At 37.1% G+C, this 26,975-nt stretch overlaps 1 protein-coding gene across 1 annotated transcript; it reads right to left on the bottom strand.

Moving 5' to 3' along the window:
- Window positions 1-11,064: 11,064 nt before the first annotated feature.
- LOC136263644 (uncharacterized) lies at window positions 11,065-21,900 on the bottom strand. The gene is made up of 5 exons (XM_066058287.1): window positions 21,698-21,900; window positions 18,809-19,082; window positions 18,237-18,444; window positions 13,250-13,353; window positions 11,065-11,452 (listed from the first exon to the last, which is right to left on the bottom strand). Exons 1-5 carry the CDS (start codon window positions 21,830-21,832, stop codon window positions 11,163-11,165), a joined length of 1,011 nt encoding a protein of 336 aa, XP_065914359.1. The 5' UTR covers window positions 21,833-21,900; the 3' UTR covers window positions 11,065-11,162.
- Between the last annotated feature and the right edge of the window lie 5,075 nt (window positions 21,901-26,975).

Here is a 26,975-nt window from a genome sequence, read left to right as displayed (position 1 = left end):
TTCAGCTCATTGCTCTAAGCGGTTTGCCTGGTAGATACGAAAACTAATAGTTTTTTATTCATAAAAATCGATTGCGTAATTTTGACACAGGTCGGGTTTTGTGTCATATCTCCGTGGTCTTTATCCCGATTCCTTTCAAACCACAAAAAGGCACTCCTACGATGGTTGCTCCATCTACATATCAATTTTCAACTGATTCCTCAAAGGAGGTTACCCTGTAGGCGTGACAGACCTTCGACCTTATTTTACGAAAATAATCGGTCATAACTTCGTGAATGTTCATCGGATTCCTACCAAAGTTGCTACACAGATCCGCCTTAATGAGCCCTTTAAGTTTTCCAAATTTCAGCCCGATCCGAGCACGCATTCGTGTTTTATGGCGGATTTTGCGAATGTGCGAAATGAAGAAGTAGTAGAAGAAAAAAAAGAAGAAATTAAAACGAAATTTTGTTCGCTCGTATCTCGGAAATGGCTGGAGCGATTTTCTTCAAATTTGGTGTGTAGACTCCCCTTACTGGCTTGCACCTCTCTAGCAAATTTGGTTCCAATCGGATAAGGGATCACAGAGCTACATAGGTGTGAAAATTGCGTTTTCTTTCTTCCCGTTAATATACTGACGGGTGGCACGCCGGCTTCTTGGGCCGCACGACACACTACCGTGTGTCTTGATGTACAGGGTTGGATTCCTGGCTTTCCTGCCCATGAAAACTTTTTATTTCAATGCCACCTTTTTGTGATATAATTTTTCATATGTCAAATATTGATGGCGCTTGCTTACCAATCTGTCACAATTCAAAAGCTGAAAAGGAAAGTAAAATGTGTTACTGACATAGTCAGGTGAGATTCACATTGACTACATTTACGGCATCGTCTGATACTTGAGCATTGACTAACATGATGACCTGTTCCCAGACAAAAGAAACATCGACCTTCCCCTATGTGCTGCATGTGTAGAAAGAACTTCACACAATAATAACATTTAGGCAGAATAATGTTCCTCCTTGTAGTATGCACATCGTATTCGGTTTGAAGTATGATCCCCTGCCATTAGTGCTGCAGCAGTGGGAGGGAAAGCTTTCTTGCCTGGGTTTGTTGTTGCTTTCTCATTGACCGTTACAGTGTCACTGAGTTTTCTTGCTATCATCTCTTGCTTCATTACTGTTAACAGTTCCTCAACCTCTTAAACATGTACAGCCATGACCCTGGCTATCTGTAGACAAACATCTAGGAGAATTTGGACATTATGACAGGATTAGAAAGCTTCCATACTGTTATGACTAGAGTTGTACCGATTCTCACTTTTTAGGGAAAACCGATATCCGATATATTTTTACCCTGTTTTACCGATAGTTAACCGATACCCGATTGTAGGTCTCTACAATTATACTCGTGCTCATTCCATTAAAAGTAGAGCTAGTAAAGCCAATTCTGTGAAATTATACACTCAAAGTTGCTAGTCAGACAAGGGACATTGGAAATAGTGGAAATTGAAAACTGAAACTGAAAACTGAAACTGAAAAACTGAAATGGAAAAACTGAAACTGAAAAACTAAAATTGGTCAAAACTTCATATTAACAGGTACCTCTTAACAAAGACCACCTCTGTAATAAGACCACCTGTATAATAAGACCGCCTCTAATAAGACCACCTCATTATAGTAGTCATGTCAAGTAGGTCCAACAAAAAGGCCATTAGGTGTGCTCATAATGTAATAAAGTATCAATCAATCAGACAGTACTTAAATGTTAAAACGACAGCTGCAGGGTTGTACATAGGGATATACTACCTTACCATACCAAGACTTGAAGTCCATGGTCGTGTCACAATGAAAATGGGGTAATTGCATGCACAATTACTCTGCTGATACTGGATTTCTCATGAATTGTGCATGATTTAAGAGTTGCATAGATAAATTAATGATCTCGGACTTTGTGTCTTGGTAATAGTTAGACACTCGTGATAGGTGTCTTTGAGGATTTAAAAACCTGTCAATAATTACCTGCGCCTCGGTAATTACTGATGTCACCTCAGGTTTTTAAATCTTCGAGGATGCTTATTATGTGTGCCTAACAATTATTAAGACACAAAGTCAAGAATCATTAATGTTGATTTTGTAACTATGCAACTCCTAAATCATGCACAATAATATTCATGAGAAATCCATTATCAAATTCAATTATGCATGCAATTGCTCCATTTTCATTTGTGACATGACTATGGACTTTAGGTCTTGGCATGATAAGACAGTATATCCTTTTGTACAACCCTGCAGCTGTCATTTCAACTTTTAAATACTGTCTGATTGATTGATACTTTATTACATTATGAGTACACCTTAGCTATATTTTTGGACCTACTTGACATAACTACTAACTATAATGAGGTGGTCTTATTTTAGGGGCGGTCTTATTATAGAGGTGGTCTATTATAGAGGTGGTCTTTGTTAAGAGGTACCTGTTAATATGAAGTTTTGATCAATTTTAGTTTTTCAGTTTCAGTTTTTCCGTTTCAGTTTTTCAGTTTCAGTTTTCAATTTCCACTGTTTCCAATGTCCCGTCAGACAAGTGGGCTAGGGCCCGAACCATCACCGTTTATCTTTGTGGTTACCACAAAACATAAACAAATTATCCAAGTACATACCAGAGCCTTTGACACTAGCCCTCCAGTGGTACTGCAGCTGCTGAAGCTGAATAGACTAATAATCTGCTGGCCACAGCCCATTACAACCGATTTCCGATTATGGTAAAAACAGCTAATTATCGGCTTCTACCGATTACCGATCCGATTATCGGTACAACTCTAGTTATGACTTTATCCCAAGTGACTCCAAACCACGAATGTTGACACTGATTTTATCATAATCAATCTAAGTTGGGAACCTTATCAATATTGCACTCAGGAAGCTTTACGAATTCATCCATGTGGCAGCAATTATCTGATGTGGTTTCGGCCCAAACCAGTCTTGTAAGATGCTGGATAAATGGATTCTGATAATGTCAAGCCCTAAATAGTTTGAGCAGCTGGACCTTCTAACAGGGGACAGTGTAATACATTGACTGTGGACTGGACCATGGACTGGACTGTGGACTGAATTATGGACTGAAAACTAAGTACAAAGGCGTGCTACTAAATTCATATATACTCTCTGATTACACTTCAGACTACAGGATTAGATTGACCCAACTTGGTATGTTGCCATTGATGTATATTTATGAAATATCTGACATCCTCTTTTTCATCAAATCACTTAAAACTCCTACAGATAAGTTCAATATCCTGAACTATGTCAGCTTCAATACTGGTTCTACTAGATCTTCTGGAATCAAACTACACCACAAGACAGCCCATACCAATGCAGCTATGAACTCCTACCTAGACTATGGAACTCTTTGCCAATAATTGATCATACACAATCACTAACTGTAATAAAACAGAAATTGAAGAAATTTTTATGGAATCATTTCCTAGCTAACTGTGACAATTCACCCTGTTGTTTCCATTACCTTTGTCCCTTTTCCCTTTGTTCCAAGAATCCTGCATCTAACAATTTTAACCACTTGTAACTAAGTATGTAAATGTTAGTGTATAGTTATTTTTTAATGTATGTTAGGCTATCAGTGTAGGTCACTGGTAGACCCTCAGAATTATTATTCTGTAAAGCATTATTATTATTATTATTATTATTAACTAGTTAGTATGTAAAAAGTACTGCATTGACTGGCAAGTGAAGAAAAAATGATCCATCCATGTATGGAGCTATTGCATTCTCAATAAGCAACCAATGAAAATAAATAAGTTCATGGCTTCTGTGGGGCGCCTTCTTTCAACTGCAAAACCATGTTTCCGAATTGCTACAATGTATTTTTTAACCTTTGCCTTCTTTCCAGCATGTAGTTTACAATCCCGATATGTAGAGTAGCTTTAAGAATACTAGTCATCTGTGGCTAAGATCTAACACAGAATTCTTGATAATGAGTGACAAATCAACTGAACAACTTCTTGCACTACAGTGTACCATGTATAAACTTACAGTAGCTGAAGTTAGTGGCCCTGTCACATCAGTGATATATGTACTACTGGAAAAAGTGAAAATTCTTTGCTTTGTAAGAACACTGACACATAGCTTTTAAACTGATTAAATTAAAGTCTACATGATTCCTACTCTTTGTGGGCCTTGGTCAATACTTGCATTATTGTCTGCTGACATAGTCAACAGTGTCACAGCTAAGCAAGTAAAATGAAAGAAATTTTTGAGACACAAGATAAAGGGTAGCCAAATACATATGTGTGTGTTCCTATAGTCAAATTAATTAGTGGCCAGTATTAGTACTTGTCTGTGCTGATACCTGCTTACATGATCAGGAAGTGATTACCACTACTGTCACCTAATATGCTGTGTTTGCACTTTCAACAACAAAAAAACCATCATGACTCATGACTTATATTATTATTATGATTAAAGTATACTTGGTAAAGGCGGAGCCTGTATGCCAGAAGGCCTAATAAAGGCCTAAGATGTTTATATTAACTGCACTAAGTATGTTTGAAAAGTAGGAGAAAAAATCCATGACTGGACCTGGGCAGCCTCGAACCTGCGGCCATCCGATTAACGCTCGAATGCGTACAGGAGTCTGCCAGGCGGTCAGGATATTTTCTTCTTACTATTTTCTTGTATTTGTATCCATAGGAACCCTAGAGAGTGACTTATTATCTTTAAGTACCCCAAGTGGAACCAAATGGACATTGTTTTATTATGATTAAAATACCTGGTAAAGGCGAAGCCTGTATACTAGAAGGCCTTATAAAGGCCTAAGATGTTTATATTCTGTATAGTGTATTAGTAGAGCTTCTAAGTCTTAAAAACAGGCAGGTTTGTGCAGTTTGTGATAAAAGCATGAAACTTGGTACATAGTTTGTATATACCATAAAGGTCATTTTAAGATCAGGAGCCACCTCAGATTTGACCTTTGGTGACCTTTGTGTCACATTTTATACTTAAAAATTGATAGTTTTCCTCTATTTTGCTTATACATGACTAGAAACCCACAAACTTGGTGTCAAATTAATGCTTTTACTCTAAAGAGCAAGTTGATTCTTACAGAAAGTCTGTAGCTTTCTCTATTCAAGAGTTATAGTTATTTGTAAGATCATATTTTCACCCGCCCATGCACACCAGTTGTATATATGTATACTACAGCGTTTTCACCTAGTTCTATTACATCCTGAGTAATTGCTGTACAGTAATATAGTGGACCCTGTCTTAGTAACCACCTGTGTAAAGAGACCACCTCTCCATACCAGGGACACTGGAACAGCAAATTCAAAAAACTGTATTGCATGGTAAAAGCCTGCTTGTCTAATGCAGCCATTTGTCTATCTACATACCACAGCAAAATAACCCTGAGGTGATTACAGTAACTATGTATTGTATCAGGTTACATGATTTTGTTTAAGTAGCCTAGTTTACAACTGTATTAATTTTCAGGATAGGAAAACTATAATATGCAACAATATGTACCAATTAAATCAGATTAAGTGATATCAAGTACAGAAGGCTAATCACTCCGTGTAGTCTGCAGGAGAATAAAGTGAATAGCATATATTTCATATATTAACCCTATATATGGCCATAATATAATTTTATATTGACATAGCTCCAAGGTAGTTTGCCTCTCCATATTTGTGAACGATGGTTGTTAATAAATCTGTACAGCAGGATATTTATATTTGAATGTTAAAAAGTAATGAGCATTTTATGATTATGTGGATATACTTTCATTTTTATTGTTGGCATTCAAATCTGTTATTATACCATATAGGCAGAATCAAGGGATGAGCAGAATCATGTAAAAGTGATTTTCATTATTCATAAAATTATAGATTGTGCGGCCTATCAAAATAATATTTTAAACTCAACCATATTCATTCATGATCATTCATACATACGTTTTCACAAATTTGTCATCATTCACTCATGAAATTAGTGAAAATTTTCTTCCTTATATTTTTAACCTATAAAGTAATAGACCTTTCCAACTCATGACTAGTTTCATTTTTGGCCTATATAGAGGTTAGCTATAATTACGTATCACCCAATGTGCCTTGACTTTACACATTAGAATAAAAATTGAAATTATATCACTGTGTGCATGGCTGGACCAAAATAGCATAAGTAGATTTCTCAGTAAATAGATCAACCTTGACTGTGAAATATGTCATAAATGTGAGTAGCTATTAGACCAACCAGCATGTTTCAAATGTAATCAAATGTTGTACTTCCATGCTAGTACACCAATTCTACATAAAGCTCTTCCTAAGGTGATTTTATAGATACATGTATATTCCAAACTATCGACATAACTATCTTAACCTGTAAGTGTACATACAAGTCTAACAGTAATAGGGATGCCATGCAAATAATCTTCTTTACACTTCTGTAGGTTCCTTGTTACAACCATAGATTGTAAAGAAAGGGGATTGGAAACCGCATGTTCTATCCGCACCTACAGACCCAGTGTAACCTTCGTGTTATCACAAAGATATATAGCCTATAGCATAGAACTAATGTACATAAAGTTAATTTGTAAATCTTATCGCAAAATGTGCAAGTACAAGCCCAATAGAGGGAGGACAAAATGTGCAGTAAAAAGTGAAATCCGAGTGATTACTCTTTATTCACTTCCGCTAAAGTTCTACATAAATACTACCCTATACTCAAGAAATAGTATTACACAAGTCACTGTACAACTTTCAGTCAAATATGGGCTAGGGAGGACAAAACCTTGTGTTTCTGTAGTCATGGATCAGAATGCGTACCAACTGTATTTTACCCTATAATCTATGTTACAACCTTAGCCTATACCCACTTGGTTGATAGAATTATTTAAAATTGGTCTCTACTTTGCATGATTTATATACTGTGCAAGTGGGTTATCCCAACCCCCTACCCACCTCCTATTGTACTCCTACTACGTACCTTATATGCACCCTTTGATAGTTCATGGGTCTGCTCCTGATACTCATGCCCAATTGAGGTGATTGGCTGCCAAATAGTATGATAATTGAATAAACAACCTTCTTTCTTTTACATATCAAAAGTATATGCGTGGGCGAGAGGAAAATGGCATTTGTTATATTTATAAAATATTCTATAACTTTTGGAATAGAGAAAGCTGCAGACTTTCTGTAAGTATCAACTTGCTCTTTAGAGTAAAAGCATTAATTTGGCACCAAGTTTGTGGATTTTGAGTCATGTATAAGTGAAATAAAGGAAAAACTATCACTTTTAAAGTATAAAATTGGACACAAAGGTCACCAAAGGTCAAATCTGAGGTGGCTCCCGATTTTAAAATGACCTTTATGGTATATACAAACTATGTACCAAGTTTCATGCTTTTATCAAAAAGTGCACAAAGAAAGTGCTTAGCAGCTCTACTATATGTTCCAACAAGTTCCAAACAACACAAGGACATGTATAAACAACAAGGGGTACCAAATAATCCAGTCCAGTCCATGGTCCAGTCCATAGTCCACAGTCAGTGTTTTACATCATCTCTTCTAACAGTGTATGCAAGTACGTAATTGAATTTGTCCAGTGCAGACAAGAAAAGATTCTTATTAATAGCACTGTCAAAACTGTCCCAGAATGATCTAAACCTTTTCACATCACCATTAAACTTAGGTATGACAAATATTGGCAATTTGGGTATGTTGACTGATCTGATTGGAGGTGAACTAATCACTAGGTCTGTTGTAATGGTTTCTGTGGTGGTGGGGGTTGTAGTCACAGTGGCTGAGCTGCTCCCAGGACATCTGTTTCTTGTTGTTGACCTGGTAGTGAATCAGTTTTGTCACCTTCTGGAGGTAATGGAGGTGAGGCTACCACAGATAAAAAACTACATAACTTATCTTCCTATGTCTTTCTTTATACGTCCATGACCTATATTTAAATGCATACTACAGTGATAACATCCATTCTCAAGAAAATTTGCTTCTTGTAAGTTCACTTTACCCTTGATCTTCTGACTTACTCTCTGCAAGAGTAACCAAAGTGTTAATATGTATTAAGTATCCAATCTATTTATGTTAACACATTCATTTGGAAACCCCATATAATTACACAGTATATTAAGTTCATACCAGAGCAACAACGTTGTTGTGTACCGCTGTGTACAGGGGCGTAGCCAGGGGGGTTCAAAGGGTTCGGACGAACCCCCTTTTCAGAGTTAAGTTTTTTAAATCGTGATACTGGTTAACTAGAACTGAATTAACTTACACAAATCCACTGAAATGGGTAGCTACAGGTCTTCAGGCAGAGGAATTCAAGTACCTCTACTCGCTATTGCGAATGAATTTATAAGAATACACATGTTTACACGTGTACACGGCCCCAGACCCCCGCTGTGGAGATTCTATACTTAGGGCAGAACCCCCCTTTTGGAAATCCTGCCTACGCCCCTGGTGTACTTGACTTATTGTGATCACATAGCTGCACAAGTGTGCATGCCTATGATAAATCAGAAACCATACTATTGCTGACCACACCATGCTATACACTGTCTATAGATGGATATGTCAAAGTTATATAATACAAAGTATATTCAATAGTAAGGAAGCAATGCAATACACTAGTGTTTGCTAACTCCAGAGCTTATGATAAGATCCGGACACCGGACAAAATCCGGTCAAATTACATAGTTGTCGGACCATAATGCAATTTGTCCAGACACAGTGTCCCATCAAAGCACAAGGAAGGAGCCTAAGGGCTGAGCTGGCATGCTATCAAATAACAGTCACTTGATTGTATACATTCTTACAACCCAAGGGAGTGACCACAAATGTACCATTGCCAACCCTCTGGTGTACTGTAACCACATAACAGCTGCAGTACGGAATGTGACATCTTACCACTATAATGTTCATTTGCTGTGCTACAGTGGAAATATTGGGCATTCATCTTCAACATGTCCAGTCAATTTTGGCAATCGTCCTGCCAATTTTGGTTTGACAGGACATCGTGGCAGGACAACAGAGAATTCTTATTATAAGCTCTGTAACTCTGATAGTATTAGCTGACTATATATACCTAATAACTACTGTACGTGATGACTAACTTAATATACATGTTTAGTACTAGGCTTGAGCCAATTATGTTTTGAAAATTGCCTATTATGCTTTTGAGCAGTGTTCAAAAATCCAGCCTATTATGCTCAAAATTATGCTCTCAAAATCAAGATTATGCTCGAGAGCTGACTGTTTTATTAGAGTATATCTGCATTTCCTAACTGCTGTATTAGAGTTAGTGACTGCTCTATTAGAGTATCTCAATCTTATTTTCATAAAATGTGAATAGTCAGTCAAGAAATAGTAAAAATAACAACACTGCATAAGAAATCCAGTGATAATGTGCAGTGTGTTCATGCATATTGTGCAGTATTTTGGTGCGTGCATTGTGCGTTTTAATTAAAGTTCTTGAAAATCATCTTATTATGCCGGCATAATGCTTGATGCTTTTGCTAGCCTATTATGCTTGAAATTATGCCAGCATAATTGGCACAAGCCTATATATTTAGTACTGTGTGATATCAAGCACCAACAGCACCTCTTATTATCATGTTAGCTATGCATATAAATTGATTTACAAAAGCAAACACACAAACTAGTGTAAAAGTAATTTAAAAATTAAAACATGCAAATAGAGATGACTGGAAAAAAGTAAAGAAACGAGAGTCAAACAAGCCAGCATGTTAAACACAAACAGATCTCTATTTGGACTCAAATAAACATTTATACAGGAGCATTCTCAGTACTTATCTACCCCTGATTTTATGGAGAAACTACCAATTCCAACTCTTTCCTTAATTAGTCTCTACCATATTCATTGAGTCCAACTAGAGATCTCTATTCATGTTTTAATTTTTAAAATTATTTTTCACTTGTTTCTTTTCTGGCCTCACAAATTTTATCACTGAGCTCAGCAGCACAAACTATCTCATTCTCTATCTCTTCAATTGGACAAGCACCCACTATTTTGTCATCTACATGTACAGTATATCTTGCAATATGGCCATTTTACCTGCTAGGTGTTATAAAGTGTTTTTTAAGCTTTTAACTTCCTGCTCAATCAGGGAAGCTACTTCACTGAGAAATCTACTAACCACACTTTGTTGGCTGCCTCTTCGAGCTTTCAGTTTGTATAGTGACTCACTGTCTGAATATATCAACAAATTTACAAACTATAACTACTAGTCCAAAATACTTTGCTGGGAATCTATGTATCTAAATGTAAAATGAGATAAACAGTTCTTATGCAATAGGAATTCTTCACCTTTACAGGTGCCTATTCACACCTGGCATCAAGGAATTCAAGTCAGTCTTCAGGTTCATGCTTAATTCTCCAAACCTTACTTAAAAGATAGCTAGGGTATTTCCAATTACCTGACAAGCCATTCTATTAATACTCATCATTTTTAAAGACCTGTACTTCCAGTAGTAACTTCTTATCCTATTAAACAACTATAAAGCAAGTTGTCCAATATTAATCAATTCTTTCCTCATTAATGCTCTCACTGCTGTAACCACTGTATGGCAGAATGGACTATATTGCAGATGCTTGTAGCATCACTTTGGAAGTACTCTGGAAGTTCCGTTATATATATGATATGTGCATACTTAGAATAAATACATGTATGAACTAATACATACACGTAGATATATACTCAACTTCAGTGTACTTATATAAGCAGCAATCATTGGGTTTCTATAGGCTACTATCACACTACGGACTGGTGAGAACCCTACTGAAATCCTGTAAATGTAATAAAAGTCTTGAACTGTCAATTAACATCAAACCTTTGTTGAAAGCAGGAAATAGTCTATCCATAGACCATTGGTGGCTTGATGATTAAAATTTTTTCTAGGCAAGTGTCAACAGAATTGTGCAATTGCAGTTTTTTACAATGCATCACTGTACATTATGACAGTACACAAATTATTTGTACACTGTTGAATTATTGTAACAGTGGAGAGTGGTGACTTGTTTCTAGCTGATCTCTCTACTGGGTGACTTTTTTTAAACTGAACTCTGACATGTTTCTTATGCATATTACCTGTTATATAGTAGTGAACAACTCAACACATAGTTAGCAATGCAAGTATTAAGTCAAGCACACACTATGTGTAAATCATCATTGACATATTCATCATCTTCACTGTCCATACACTCATAATCATGTTCTAGATATGATGATCTTGATTCAATATACTCATCTGCTTTGGAGAACGGCACCACTTTCTTCAAAAGTGTTAGATCTTCATCATCACCATCATTAACGTAGGCATCATCAGATTCTGAGAATGGACTAGGTGAACGTGATGGTGCCATATAACACGGGTTGGAGTCTATTGAAAGGTGGCTTCCCATAGTAATCATTACATCCTGAAGTGATGTATCTATCAAATAAATAAAATATGCTACAACAATTTAGTGAAGGTGTATGCACACTCATGTATGTACAAACACATCACTTTGTAAATGCATATAATACGTAATTACTGTATGTTTTCCATGCTCCATGTACCGTGTATCACGGTGTATGTATACTAGCTGTGACATCAACTAAGCAATGCCATATTTCATCAAAAACATTTATCATAATTTTATGTGACCGGATTTGCAAAAAGGGGTCTTCCACACACATCCATTTTACCAACTTTGACAATTCATAGCTTCAGATTGGAAAAAGATATTGCCCTGAAAGTTTGTCAATAGTAAGCACCAACATAGGTGAATGGATGGTGAAAATGTCAGGCTTGTATCTTTCTTGCACACAGAGTTATGGTCTTCCAAGTTTATTGAATTGGATGTGTGTGGAACAAGGGTCAGGGGCGTAGCCAGGATTTTTTGAAGGGGGGTTCCAGCACCAGCATTGAGTTACTAGAAGCAGGGGTCTGGGGGCGCAGCCCCCAGCCGCTGAGAGACTTTCAATATTTTAATAAATCAAAACTCAGCAAATCGCTATATTTTATGCAAAAAGTACATTAATTATGATGCATTAAGTGGCCCTGTGATGAAGGTACTGTAGTACTAGATAAAGTCACCTAGTGGAAGCAGACAGCATAACACATAGAGACACATATAGCAAGTAATCTGTAAGTGATGGTTATATCTCACTGTGGTATAGGAGCCATGAATCCACTGATACAAATGACGATCAAACAATATAACTATACAAATATGCATATATAGCATGAATTCATTTTGCATAACACAAGTGATAAATTACTGGAGCTCTATATCTTTAAACACTGCATACCAAAGCTATAGCAGTATAAGGTCATGCTAAGTTTTGCATTTAATGTTGGAATGTCTGAAAAACTTCATATGGACATGGATATTTACATGCATGTTCTATTAGAGTATACCTGACTGCTCTATTAGAGTATATACCTGACTGCTCTATTAGAGTATATCGATCTTTTTAACAAGTTTTGAAGAGGGCTCATGTTACCTCTGTAAATCCTTCCCTGAGAGATGAATGTAAGTTTTATCAATTGTTGTGCTGTGCCATTACACTATATTGCTCACTCATTTTGTCCTGCCACACTAAATGGTGTGTTAGGATCCTGCTTGCAGACGTCTAAATTTTACAGGGGGGGTTCCTGAACCCCCCGCTCCCTACGCCCCTGAGGGTGTCAGAGTAGGTGCGACCAGTGAGGCCAGAGCCTCACCACTTTTTGGCTCAGTGAAATAAAAAATTAAACTTGATGAAGCTAAAACTAAAAGTAGTTAACATATAATACTTGGCATTAATTTAATAGTAATGATGGACCTATCTAACCTGTCTTTCACTCAGAACAGCTAGAGTTGACTTCGTCCGTATTAAGCGCCACTAAAAATAATTATCGTTATATATACTAGCTAAGGATTTGTTTCTCTTTATAGCTGCTTTGGAAACACTCCATACTGTTTATTAATAGGCTCAAATGATAAAGTTAGGAGCTAAACAGTATTATGGAGGTGTTTATTTGGTCAGTCTGGCTCCATTGAACACTTGCACACAGTGCTACAGCCCAAAGAGTGCCTCCAAATGGCATCTCTAAAATTAATGTGCAATTTAAACTTTTTCCTGGGGGCATGTCCCAGACTGAGCCTTACCACTTTCAATTTTACTCTGACGCCCCTTATGTGGAAGACCCCTTTTTGGATTAAAAAACATGCATAGCTATGTACTGTACACCTAGCCTAACCTTTTTGACAACTGTCTTGACTAGTAGCACTATCCACTATGCACTTGCAAACACACTCTAATTCTGGGCCAATAAAATGGAAATGTCCATCCAGGTCAGAATCACTATATAATATAACAATGTTGTTATTGACAATCCTATGTACATATCTTATGTATACAGTAATTGTTACTATTATGATACCTAATACATATTGTAATACACATATATGTAACATAGGCATAGCAACAGGGGGGCTGAGAGTCCCTCTTCTTAGAGGTTTAGCCCTTCCACCTTTAAGATCAGCTACTCTAATAGAGCAGTATTGCACCAAACTAAAATATTCAGATGCATTTTCAAATAAAGTACTTATAACCAAATTCAATTACTTTAGCAAGCTAACTTTACAAATATACTGTGAGGGCATGCTCCCTAGATAACAAATGTTGAGCACACTGCAAATATACCAGTTACAAACCATCCTTCTTAACCCCTTCATTTCAAAAGTTTGCTTATATACCCCTGATATTTACAACCAGTGTATTCATATTTAAATTTTATGGTGTAGCTGATTCCTGGACTGGTGGTTTTCCTTAATCATTCCCAATACACCAGCCAGTTACCAAAAACATTCAGTAGCGCTGTGAAGCCCATTATAAAAAGTATGAGTAAAAACAAGTGAATTACATGGCTTTAGATATCCCATTTGTTTAAAAGGTAGCAATATCTGTGAATAGTCACCACTAAAAAACTAATAAACCATGCGTAAATCAAAATAAATTAATACAAGACAATTCTCGAATAGTCAAGAGACAGCAAAGTCAGCAGCATTTGCTGGAATAAAATAACAAACTTGAAGAATTCAGCTTTGTGATAAGATTGTGTGGTTAAGTTTACAGCTCTGAGTAAATTTTGTTACTTTACAGAAAATATTACAAGAAGGAGTTTGGGATCTACTCAACAATGCTACAGCAGTTAAAAAAGCCAGAATGCATGCATAGTAGAATGAAAACAGTATACGGTAAAGCTCTTGTAACTCTAAACAAAAACTGTACTACGTATGTGCTATATACTAGTAACATGAAGCAAGAACAAACTGCATGTGCTGGAGGGGGGTAGGGTGGCATTTGCCCTAGCACTGATGTACAGTACAGTAGCTACCTGATCCATCAAATTCCCCATGCATGAGGAATAATGATAGTCTGATACCTCTTGAATGTTCTCCTCTTTGTAGATGAATGGGATAATTTTTACAACATTCAACTACTCACTATACCATTTTTTCAAGTTAAGAGCTTCATACCATTGCACCCCTTAATATTCAAATTTCTTAGGAAAATTATTATTGAATAGCAATATCTATTACTGATTTTCCTACTTGCCATATGTAGCTTGTGGGGCAATATTAGCAATAAACTGTGAACATAAGGTACAGTATATACATGTGGTACAAATTGAAGCCAGCTTTATACACACATGAAGATAGCACACTGATAGTAGGTGAGGCATGCAAGGTTTAAGCAAACATAACAGCAAGATTTCAAATTTCACCTTTAGGTAAACCATTAGGTATATCTCAGCTGTTGCAGTCTCACTTGCCATCTCCTCACTGTCCTACCTACTAACTATGTTGGAGCTTGCCTGATACAGTCAACCTCATAAAAACCATTTAAAATGATAGGAAACTTGGCTCTTATCTACTTGCTTAGTGGATGCTCTATAGGGAAGGAATTGGTATAAAACAAGTGAAAAATTGGCACATGTTATTAGCGTCCCATTGTTGAGTTACCACATTTTGAATACTTAAAACCAGAATTTCTAGACTAGATACTTGCAAATAACTGATAAGACCATGCCGTATACCTGGAAATTTTCATGGTGAGTAATTTTCATGGTTCTCACAGTTAGTAAAGCCACTGTGAAATTATGTGCATCCTACAAATTCCAACTCACCTTATTGATAGATTAGTGTGGCTTCTGGTGTGTGATACTGTTTGTAGGCATATATGGACACCACATATACAAACAACATCACTCATTCCTGATAATAAATTGGGTATGGCTCAATGATAGAGGCTATTTCTGCAAGACTTTTACACAGAGTTTGCCGCTATTGTGCTACTTGGTTCAGATGTGCTTCAGCTATCTGTATGATGCTTGAAGTAAAAATCAACCCAGACCCTTTGTAGCTGTGTGTGGTTGAAAACAAAAATCTTTGAATCAAGTAACAGTGATCCATGAAATAAAAAAAACAAAAAAATTAAAATGAAAATCCTGACAAAGCACATAACCATGAAATTATACATACTGCAAAAATTTCTGAGTATATGGTAATTTTAATTGCCAATAACTCACCAGTGCAATAAGCCAAATTTACACCATAAAGAAGCCCATGAAAATTCACACAAATGGGTACCAAAACTGCCTTGTAGTTAAAAGTTAAATATAGTCATTCTCAATAAACAACCAAGGTATGCAAATAGTTTATGGCTTCTGTGGGATACCTTCTATTAATCAAGTGCGAAACTATGGCTACAGTGTACTTTAGCACTCTCTTTCTACACATATTACTGTGGCATATTGGTATGTATAGAAGGAGCTTTAACAACTTTTAGACTGCTCTTTAAAACAGTCCATGTTGGTAGTTCATAATACTGTATGAAGCATGATGAAAATATGCAGCAGTAGAAATAATTGTTCACAGATGACATCATTTGTGCATGCATTCTAGAAAGCAGAGAAGACAAAGAATAGGATAATAAGGAATCCTACCTGAAACAATAGTACAAAGAAACCATCAATTAAACTTAAAGACTTGATGGTTAGATTAAGGGAAACACCACTATCAATGCTATCAGACATGAATCATAGGTTTGCTTAGATGCTGAAGCAATATAGCACTTGATAATGACTACAAGGCCAGAAATCATTTTAAAACTTTACCACAAAGTGCCTATCTTACAAAGAGCTCTTCTTTTAGCTGTTTTAACTCCTAAAGACAACTTGCACACAAATGATGTCATAATTGAGAGGTCATCTATATCACTGCATATTACCTTCATCAGTGGTTCCAGTGCTACCGTATAATGGGTAATTTTCGAATGACTAAATTTTTGAAAAATATCAACTTGCAAACATTTCAAATAAATATTTTTGAAAATGTCACGACGTGTGGCACACCGCCTTCCTATGGACTGCACCACGTCGCTCCAAGCGTTATTCACTATAGCTACTAAATGGAGCTCTCTAAAGTGTTTGTTTTATGATTCAAGAATAGACTCATAAAATTGATGAATTGGAATTTCTATTAAACCAACCCAACTAAAATCCCGAACACTAAACTTAAATAAGCTGGACTTAAGGGTAAATAAGCTTTCCACAATAAACCCATCAATTGATCATATTGAACCCGAGGGAAGGTTCCCCAAACTCAAATAAAAAAGAATACAAATAAAACCGCTTTAATAAATAATCACCCACCACCAAAAAACAAAATACTAATAAACACGGCCATAAATAAAAGATGAAGATGTTCTGCTAAAAAATCATGATGCTTTCTGCTGTGCGATCGATTTGGGTACATCATGTGTAGGTGAGACGATCTGGACCCATGGAGGGGAGCTTTTCATGTGGAAATTAATGATCTCGTCCACTCACCGCCACAGTCGTAATCTGCTGCCTACTAGCTAGAAACTATAGTCAACATACAGTGGGCAGAGAAACATAAAAAGGACTGTCATAATTACATGTTGACATGTGACACTGTGTAGCTGAACTCTCTACAGGTAAAGTTTGTAGCAGAACTCTCTTAATTGTAGCTGAACTCTCTAGAGGGCAATTTGGCTTGTAGCTTAACAGGTCATAAATAGCATTGCATATTAACTTTATTAGTGATCCCAACAACAATCGATTAATAGAGTAGTTCTAGAAGCCTCTGAAAAACATATCACTACTGTCAAAACATACAGATTAGCAACTAATCCAAACTGATGTCAAATACATTGGAACTATGGAAATCATTTAAGGCACCCCATACAAGAAGCCAAAAAGTGCATGGCATACTTTAGTCTTATTGACAATGGGCTATTTCCTGGTAAGTAAACCAGTAACTAAGTGACAGTAGCCAACTAAACAAGCACACCACAAACCACAGACTTCTTCCTGAATAACAGTTATACTGTATTTGTCTCTTCACACGCACAAAGGGGTTAAAATGTACTTCATTTTCACATTCTGTCAAGGTCCATTAATCTACATAGTGTACATACAGTACTTGAAGGAAATTGATATAGAATGATTCTTCAAGCACAATCGTTGACCAACATTTGCTGGAACACAACAGCATTGTATGTGTTTGTATAACACTTAATAATTATGCTTCCTTTAAACAGATGGAGCAACTACTGTACAACTATATATAAGATAATTTCTCTTTTGCGATTACTTGCATGCCAGCAGTCACTGTAGTTTGACAAATGAAAGTATAAGGAAGAATGAGCTGCTGTAAATTTGTGTCAATTTCTTTCTAGTCATAAAAAGGTATTATTAGTTTGGTTGATTTAGCAATTTGAAATGCGATGCACTTGCTCGTACAGTAACTCTTATGTGTGTTCTTTATTCATTGTAAGGTGTGATTGATTAATTTGCAATATTGCGTGCACTTATATCTGGTTGATTCCTTTGAACATGAACAATAAACCTTCAGTGAATGGAAACTAACATTTATAATGTGTAGTTACGGGATACTTTTGTGGCTTCAGTTTAGTGGTTCAAAAATTCTTTGTAAGTAAATAATTTAAGAGGAAATCTGTCAATCCTAACAAGGATACATTCCTTTAAAATTCAGTAAGTTGTTAAGTACTTTCAATTTGATGATTCAATGTACTATTCATTGACAATCACTTTCCTTGAAATAGATTCGTAAATTCCATCAGCTATACCAGAGACTCATAAGTGAATGTGCTTATAAGCTCCTGGCTATACCCAGTTAGCTACATAACCAACTAACCTTCCAATAATGATCTCAACTTCTGTTATAAACCGTTTGTGCACTCGGTAAGCATAAAATGTAGATATATCCCAACTCCAAGCAACATCTTCTAAATCATTATGAGCAGTTCTGTATCCATTGATCTTGTCTGAATGAACTTGTAACAAATATGTAGCTGGCTTGATTGCTTCGTTGGTGCTCTTAACCAGCTGCACCAAATAACGCTCTAAGGAAGGGAAAAAAGCTGATAAACTTAATATAAATTGTACTTTTTATTACAGGTACATCAGATTTTGGGAAGAGCAGAGCTATATTCCACACTTAAATTTGTCAAAAAGACATTTGAATTGTAGCCAACATGCAATGATACTATAACAGTTATAACTTCAAAGACAGAGAGCAGCTGTTTCCTCTGTCTAGCTATGTCATAGTAAACATAGTAAGGTTACAAAAGTGCCCACATGTATTGTAGATGATTTTTTATAGATATATCCTTATATGGTGTCATAGAGATGATTGAAAACTGCTTCCTGCTTTCCCCTTCTAATGTTGCAATAAGCTACGTAATATACAGGCATGTGTACACTTACTTGTTATATGTGATAATTTTTCCATCCACATTGTCATACTGGTATATGACTTAAAGGATAGCCAAAGTGAATGTGATGAGAATACTAGAGCTAAGATGTAAGGTCTCCCAGGTAGGTGAATTTTCCTTAAAAACATCATGTCATTTAGTGGCTCACAAATGATGTTTTTGCTTTTTGATGAAGTCAGCCATTGTTCTTCAGTTTTGTAGTATTTCAGTGTAGAATTTTCAGGTATATTTTCAATAGTTATAACTATCCATCCTTTTTGCCAATTCTAGAAACAAAATCCACATATACAATATACATGATAAAATGCACATCCAGGCTTTTTATTTCTGATAGCTACTGTAGGATTTTAAACATAGTAGCTAACAATTTCATAATTTATTTCTCACTGTGGATGTGCTTCCATGCAAGCTTAAACCATTTCCTGATGCCATCTAGTGACTAGTGGATACTGAGATAGCTAACCAGTCTAAGCTAACATCTAGTTAATAAAAGTGTCCATTGCAATTAGCTTCCGTACATATACTACAACTCTATTAGCAGTATAGCTACAGCTTTGTAGCTAATGCTAAAAGATTGTGGTTTGGCTTTATGGTGGTTTAAGCACATGTGGTGTGCCGACAGTGAATGACTATTGCAAATCCTGTACAAAAGTAGCAAATGTGACTTGAGCTATAACTCACCACTATAGCTCCTCCTTCCAGTCACTGCATGTGCTATAGAAGTAGAGGAATCTAAAGCGGGACTACACTAACCATGATAATTATTAACTTGCTATGAATGCTGCTAATGGCCATTGAATACTTATAAGCAATGAGCCTATACAGTTTATATAGTATTCATTGAATGGCAGGAAGAGTGATAATTGTAAGTTTATGGTGACAATGCTGTAGTTGTTGTGGTGACAAATTATTGGCTGACCAAACCATTAATTGTTCCAAATAGCACACCAACTGCTAAAATGAGAGCTGAAGTTATGGCGAATTCTTGGGTGGCAGCTATAATCATGGTTAGACCACAACACATACATTTGTACAGAAAATATTGGGATGATGCAAAGCATGGCTGTGGACTATATAGACTGGACCATGGACTGGACTGTGGATTGGACTATGGACTGAGTATAAAAGATCCCGTTTCACCCATTTACATATCCTAGACCAGACCCTATTTTTGGGGTGCTTGTAAAAGCCTAGAATTGGGTTGGCAGCACCAGACTAGTCAACAATTTTCATTTACAGCCATGACAGTGATGCTTTGAAAGTTACTCACTTGAGACTTAACGTACCAACAGTTAACTTCTTTATACATTGTATAGAGTAATTGAGCTTATACTTGTAGATTGGGCGTATTAAATGCACTTAAGAGCATACAAAACCACAAAAGGGATAATTTTTATTAAACTTCAAAACATTGCTGACACACCATTCGATAGTATGCAGTTTGTTCCATGTCTGCATCCAGTAGCTACTGTGTATTGCTACAGTGTATAATGCACAGCAACCAGGCACATGCCCACAGCTGGCCTTTGCACACCTGGTTTACATGTGCCTGACAAATTCAGTCATCTGTACCTCAATTTATAAGACTGGCTATATAGCACTTATGGGCTCCAAGCTAGCCACTGTAACAGTCAGGCCATTTCCAATCAACAGAATTTGCTGTTGCATTTTGATGCATTGAAATATTTCAGAAGTTGTTTGGATGATTTGTCACTCAGTCCAGTTCTTAACTTGGCTATCTCTTAGCTGCACCATGCACACAGTGGGATTTGGTGCATGTTTCAGCTTTCATCAGTATACGTACTTTGCTAAGAACTCAAACATTTTATTAGCTATAGTTAGTCTTCAGTACATACTCCAGTCCATAGCTATATTTTACATTATCCCTGGGACCTGTGACCATATATGGCCATTGTACAAAGATGATAACTTAATTCAGATGACCATTTACACAGGTTCCACTGTATTGCTTGTATCAAGTGTGATATCAGTTATCACAATACACCTACAAGCTACTCTATGTACTGTTACTTAAAACTAAATTAGTTTCAAAACTATGAAGCAAGAAAAGGGAAATCGGTATCTGCTTCTTCTACAACATCTTGATGTCTTTCATCCTTTGCCAACTCCACAGCTGCAGCAGCTACTCAAGCACATGAAGAGGAGACAAAGAAATGTGTGAAACCTCAGTAGTGCTGAAACCTGAAATGCTGGAGTATGCAGGATGGCCATGCAAAAAAAATCTGGGTAATAAACATCATCAGGGCGAGAGTTATCATTACAAAACAAGTTGTTCCTTCAGAACTCCACGGATGACTCTGGGACAGAGCGTGGTAGACAATCACAACTAGTGTATAATTTTGATGAATGTGCATATAAGAAAACGGAAATGAAGAAGATCGATGGTTACCACAATGGTCATAGTAGAAAGGCACATACAGACAATTAAAATATGTATGTTATTGTAACTTAAACTAGGCACTTATGTGTACGTACCGTGTACATTAGCGTAAAAACCCTGTTGGGTGTTTGCTAATCAATAAATAAATAAATAAATAAATAAATAAAATAAAGTACTGGTCCCAGATGAGTGAGAGAGACCTGTAAGAGGAGCTTGCCCTTGGATGTTTAATACTGAAAGAAAAAGCTGGTCATACTGACATTGATCTAACACAGCCTGCAAGTTGTGTTGAGAAGCAAAGAAATAGCTAGGCCTGAGGCTGAGGGATCATACGAGAGACTGAGAAATCGTGAGAGAGAGCGAACCATCATTCATGACTAAATACGTACAAAAAAATTATATATCAATGTAGCTAGCTATGTGAGTCCTCGGCAACATGTGACCACAAACAGGACCAGGTAAGAAAGATAAGGTGCTAACCTTCAGCTTCCTGTCTGCTTTAGATTTCTTTACTTTTTGATCGTCAAACCAAACTTTGATAAGTCTCACGTAGTCGCACAAGGTTTGGGTAGCTCCCTTAGGCTTGAGTTTTTCTTTGTCAAATGCCTTAGCCATGCTTGTAGCTACCTACTCACTCAGTCCAAGGTCTATGCTTATTTCAAACTTGAACATAGGCGCTTATACTTGGGTTTTTATTACCAATGGACTAGACGAGTTACACAATCCCTTCCGTACTAGTCTCGCGGCGCCCGACCTGTCACGGAAATATCAGTCCGGGTAAAACCGGTCCGGCCGGACCAAATTTGGTTATTATTGTAAAACACACATCATGTACAACATGAGAAATTAATTATTCTGAAACTATACCATAGTTCAGGGGTGTTCTGTAATAAATGTTCTTAGGATGTGGCAGAAACCCAATAGTACGCTTTTCTGTAGTTTAGAAATCAAAGTTCCATAGTAGATGATCAAAGATTGGAGATGCTTGGCCAAACACGTGGGGATTGATCCTAGGGAACCAATCACAAGTGGCACAACCACAGCACGCATATTCCACATTCTCTGGATCTCAATTTTCAAGTCTGTATACTTCTGACGTTTCTCGTTAATCTTCTGACTAAGCCTGCTGTCACCTGGGACAGCTACATCAATTTAAAAAGCAGTAGTATGTTCGTGGCTAACATACAAAATATCAGGCCTGTTATGAGGCAAATGACGATCAGTTTGGATAGTAAAATCCCACAAAGGTTTCACAGATGGGTTCTCCAACACAGGTGAGGGATGATGAAGCCACAATTTGTCTACAATGTGAAATCCTCCCTGCTTTGCAAGTTCATAATGAACAATTTTTGCAACACTGTCATGCCTCCATTTATAGTGTGTCTGGACAATCACACTACAACTGCTCAGAATATGTGACCCGGTCTGCGAAAAGAGCTCTTATAGCTTTTCCAATTATCCATGTTTGGCTAATCATAACTCCTAATCTACTAAAGCTATCACCATGTAATTACACCCACAGCTACTGCCAGGTTAGGGTTGTTGAGTGACCAAATTGTAGGCTTGTACCATATTCACCAGTAAAGTTATGGGTTACCATATATATGCAATTGGAAAGGCTATAAGAGCCCTTTTCACAGACCGGGTCACATATGATCCACTGACTCAATATGTTGATTACACAAACAACACTGAGCAGAGCCTGGCTGGTGGAATATGTTAACTTTTATGCAGTTGGTGGAGATAGCCTGATTCTGGGCTGCCATGATAAGGCCTTCACATTCTTTATTCAAATTGCTATTAAACAGTCATTTCCACTGCTGTGAGTAATCAACAGAACCATCAATTTCTCTAACAAATTGTCCATGTAAAGGTTTTCCTTTCCATGCTTCAAAGTGGTCTTGCTTTCTATTAGATTTAAATTTGGATGGAGATTCCAATGGAGCAGAACAATGAGAACACTGGTACACTGTTTGCAATAATGGCTCTATGCTGCAAGCTAAATATTTCAGCATGGAAACCTGTTCATGTAGCACTGTGTCCTCCACTGAAAGTAATCCACAACCACCCTTTTGTCTAGGGACATAAAGCCTATCAACATCATCATTAAAATTAAAACACTTGTGTAAAGCAAGTAACTTCCTGGTAGATATACTGTACCCAATTGCTTTAGCTCTGCTTGGGACCATTTTAATATTCCTCCAGTGTAGCGTATCAATGGTATAGCCCACATGCTGATAGCTAAAACTAAGTTTTGTCCATTTAGAGCAGATTTCAACAGTGTTCGAACCCTTCTACGGTATTTAGCAATAATAACATCTTATCTCTCATAGCACCCATGTATGGGGTTTATGTTTGTATCTCTCTAATCTTTCATGTAATTTCTCAGATCTAAATTCATTAACAGTTTGACACTCACGAAGCAATCCAGATTTCTTCATTTCAATGGTTAGTTCATCACTGCTTTGCTGAACAAAGTGAAACAAGCTGCAGTGTTCTTCATGCACAATATCTTCACAAGAAAGAAGACCACGTCCACCCAATTTGCGTGGCAAATACAAACGGTCAACATCAGATTTAGGGTGTAATCCCCGAAACAGAGTAGGCAGTTTTCTAGTTTGTCTGTCCAGGATTCTAAGAGTATGAACTGGCCACTGTACAATTGCAGCTGAATATCTAAGAACAGGAAGCGTAAAGGAATTACTTGCTCTGAATTTGTAGTTACCACAAAGCTGTGAAGATAGAATCAGCTTTAAACATATTATTATTATTATTATTAGACTTTACAGTATATACAGTACAAGGGCAAAGTGACACAAGGAAGGAGATACAAAAAGAAATGGGTGTATGCTGATGGTCTGGTAGCAACCTGTGCTGCCAGCCATAAGATTAATTACTTAACTACTTACAAAACAGAAAACAAAAAAGCTTTACTTACAGAAAAAGAAAGGAAAAAAAAGAAGCTACTTAATTACTTATTTAAAATTACAGGAGTTATATAAGCACATTTATTACGTACAAGGACACAAATAAGAAAAAGTACAGGGATTATCAGGGTTGAAATGATGAATAAAATTGTTCTATAGGTGTTTGCAAATTATTTGCTTGTTTGATGAAACAGAAAGGGTGCAATCAATTGGGGGTAGGGAGTTCCAGAGCCAAGCTAGTCAGTAAAAGTATGAATGGCGAGTAACATTGTTTAAGGCAAGTTTGTGCTCTAACTTGTTGAATGTTGATGACCGAGTAGGACCTGTAGTAAGATGGTGACTTCAAAGACTTCAAGCAAAATACAATATCAAAAAGCTCTAAGATGTACATCAGTGGCAGTATTTGGAGTTTAACTAGGCAATTGAAATAAGAAGAGTGGTAATCATTTAATATAAATTTGGTAGATCTTCTTTGAACCTGTTCTAATAAAAGTATGTCTTTTGATAGGTGAGGCCTCCAAACTGGTGAACAATAAGATAACTGTGACCTGACCAAAGTTAAATAGAGCTTTTTCTTAGCCATAGGGTTACGCAAACTACCAAAGGTCCGTCGAAGTAAACCCAATATTTTGTATGCTTTAGCGGTTATGTAAGAAATGTGAGAGGTCTATGTCAGGTCTGAAGATATAAGGACTCCTAGGTCTTTTTGTAATTGCTTTACTAGTATAGGAATATCAGAACCATCTAGGTGATACTCAGCATGAAATTTACATTCAAAACTCATTACTTTTTATGGTGTTAAAGATTAAATCTGTATCATGACTGTAGCAAATGGTTGACCAAGTTTAGTCTGGCCGGACCATTTTGGCATCCAAAATTGGTCCGGCCTGACTAAACTAATTGGTCCGGCCCAAACTTGCAATTGGTTGGCCACCGTGACATGCAACCCCTGACCACTTTGATCAATTTTGGTTGGTCCTCGAGTGTACCCGACATTGTGTGGACAGGTCGGTCAATGCTTAGTTTTTGTGACGGATCACTGCAACCGATTTAGCCTGGAAACTATATAAATGGGTAGCGTAGTTTCGTTTCCCGAGTTGATTTACGGATATTAGTAGCTAGAAACTAATTTCCATCACATAGCTATATGCAGCGATGAACACAGTCACAAAATTAATACTATTTTAATTTAAAGCAGTATAGGATGATAAAAGTCCTGCATTCTTCTTCTCCATGTCAGTAGCTAGCTGTCCGAGTGGGAAGTAGCCCGGAGGTTTTCACTTCCGGCATACATCATTCAACTCAAATGCATGGTCAATACTGGACTCATGGTGTGCAATGGTGCATGCAATAACACAGGTATCAAGATCAAGACACACGGTAGTGTGTCGTGCGGCCCAAGAAGCCGGCGCGTAACACCCGTGAGTATATTGACAGGAAGAAAGAAAATGCAATTTTCGCACCTCCGTAGCTCTGTGCTGCCTTGATGAAACAAGACGGTGTTTGCTGTGGACACTTCCTCCACCTTCAGCACTCAACATTCCAAATTAGAGCGAAATCGCTTCAAGCGTTCCCGAGATATGCGACTTCAAAAATTGGCTTAGTTTCTTCGGGTTTTTTTTTTTCTTCATATTTTTCTTCCTTTTTTCGCACACTTACAAAAATTGCTATAAAACGCGAACTCCATATCCGATCGCCTTGAAATTTGGCACACAGAAGGGGGGTATAAAGGTGGATCTCTGTACCAACATTGGCTGGAATACGATAAGCCGGCAGAGAGTTATGAGCGATTATTCACGAAAAATAACACCAACATGTTGTCACGCCTACAGGGTAAACCGCGTATGGGAAGAAGCTGAAAATCGGTGGGTGAATAGGTTAACTATTGAACCTCAAACCTTTTGTGGTTTGAAAGAAATCGAGCTAAAAACCAGGAAGATACAACGAAAAAACCAACAGGGTGTAATAATTACACAATCGAGATTAGCTAATAAAAACGACTGCTTGCCACGCCTACCAGACAAACCGCTGGGGTAATGCTTTGAAAATCGCTGTACAGATGGAGTTATCATCTTAGAAAGGCTCTTCAATAGTGTAGAAGAATCAGACTTAAAGCCACGGAGTTATAATACGAAATCCAACTTGGTGTAGCAAGTGCGAGATTGAGATACTCTAATAGAGCAGTCATCCTAATAGAGCAGTCATCCTGATAGAGCAGTCACCATAAAGAGAATTCAAGAGATCAGCTAGAAACAAGTAACCTGTATAGAGATCTGCTACAAACAAGTCATCCTGTAGAGAGATCAGCCACAAACAATTCACCCTGTAGAGAGATCAGCTAGAAGAAGTTACCTTGTAGGGAATTCATGCAATATAGAAAGAGATAGTTCAGCTAGAAGAAATCACCTTATAGAGTTCAGCTACAAAGAAACCACCATATAGAGAGTTCAGCTGCAAACAAATCACCCTGTAAAAAAATCAGCTACAAACAAATCACCCTGTAGAAAGATCAGCTAGAAGAAGTCACCTTGTAGAGAGTTCAGCTACAAAGAAACCACCATGTAGGAAGTTCAGCTAGAAGAAGTTACCTTGTAGAGAGTTCAGCTACAAAGAAACCATCATGAAGAGAGTTCAGCTGTAAACAAATCTACCTGTAGAGAGTTCAGTTAGAAGAAGTTACCTTGTAGAGAGTTCAGCTACAAAGAAACCATTCTGTAAAGAGCTCAGCTGCAAACAAATCGCCTGTACAGAATTCAGCTACAAACAAATCACCCTGTAGAGAGATCAGCTATAAGAAGTTATCTTGTAGATAGTTCAGCTACAACAAATCA

The sequence above is a fragment of the Dysidea avara genome, chromosome 1, assembly GCF_963678975.1.
Source record: "Dysidea avara chromosome 1, odDysAvar1.4, whole genome shotgun sequence".
In the NCBI taxonomy this organism is placed as follows: domain Eukaryota; kingdom Metazoa; phylum Porifera; class Demospongiae; order Dictyoceratida; family Dysideidae; genus Dysidea; species Dysidea avara.
The sequence above is the reverse complement of the archived record's forward strand: the minus strand, read 5'-3'. Positions and strand labels throughout refer to the sequence as shown.

Coding starts and splice junctions, on each gene's coding strand:
- LOC136263644 (XM_066058287.1), bottom strand. CDS start 21,832: ATGGCTAAGGCATTTGACAAAGAAAAACTCAAGCCTAAGGGAGCTACC. Junction 19,083..21,697: donor AAGCAGACAGGAAGCTGAAG/GTTAGCACCTTA, acceptor TTTTGTTTCTAG/AATTGGCAAAAAGGATGGAT. Junction 18,445..18,808: donor AAAATTATCACATATAACAA/GTAAGTGTACAC, acceptor TCCCTTCCTTAG/AGCGTTATTTGGTGCAGCTG.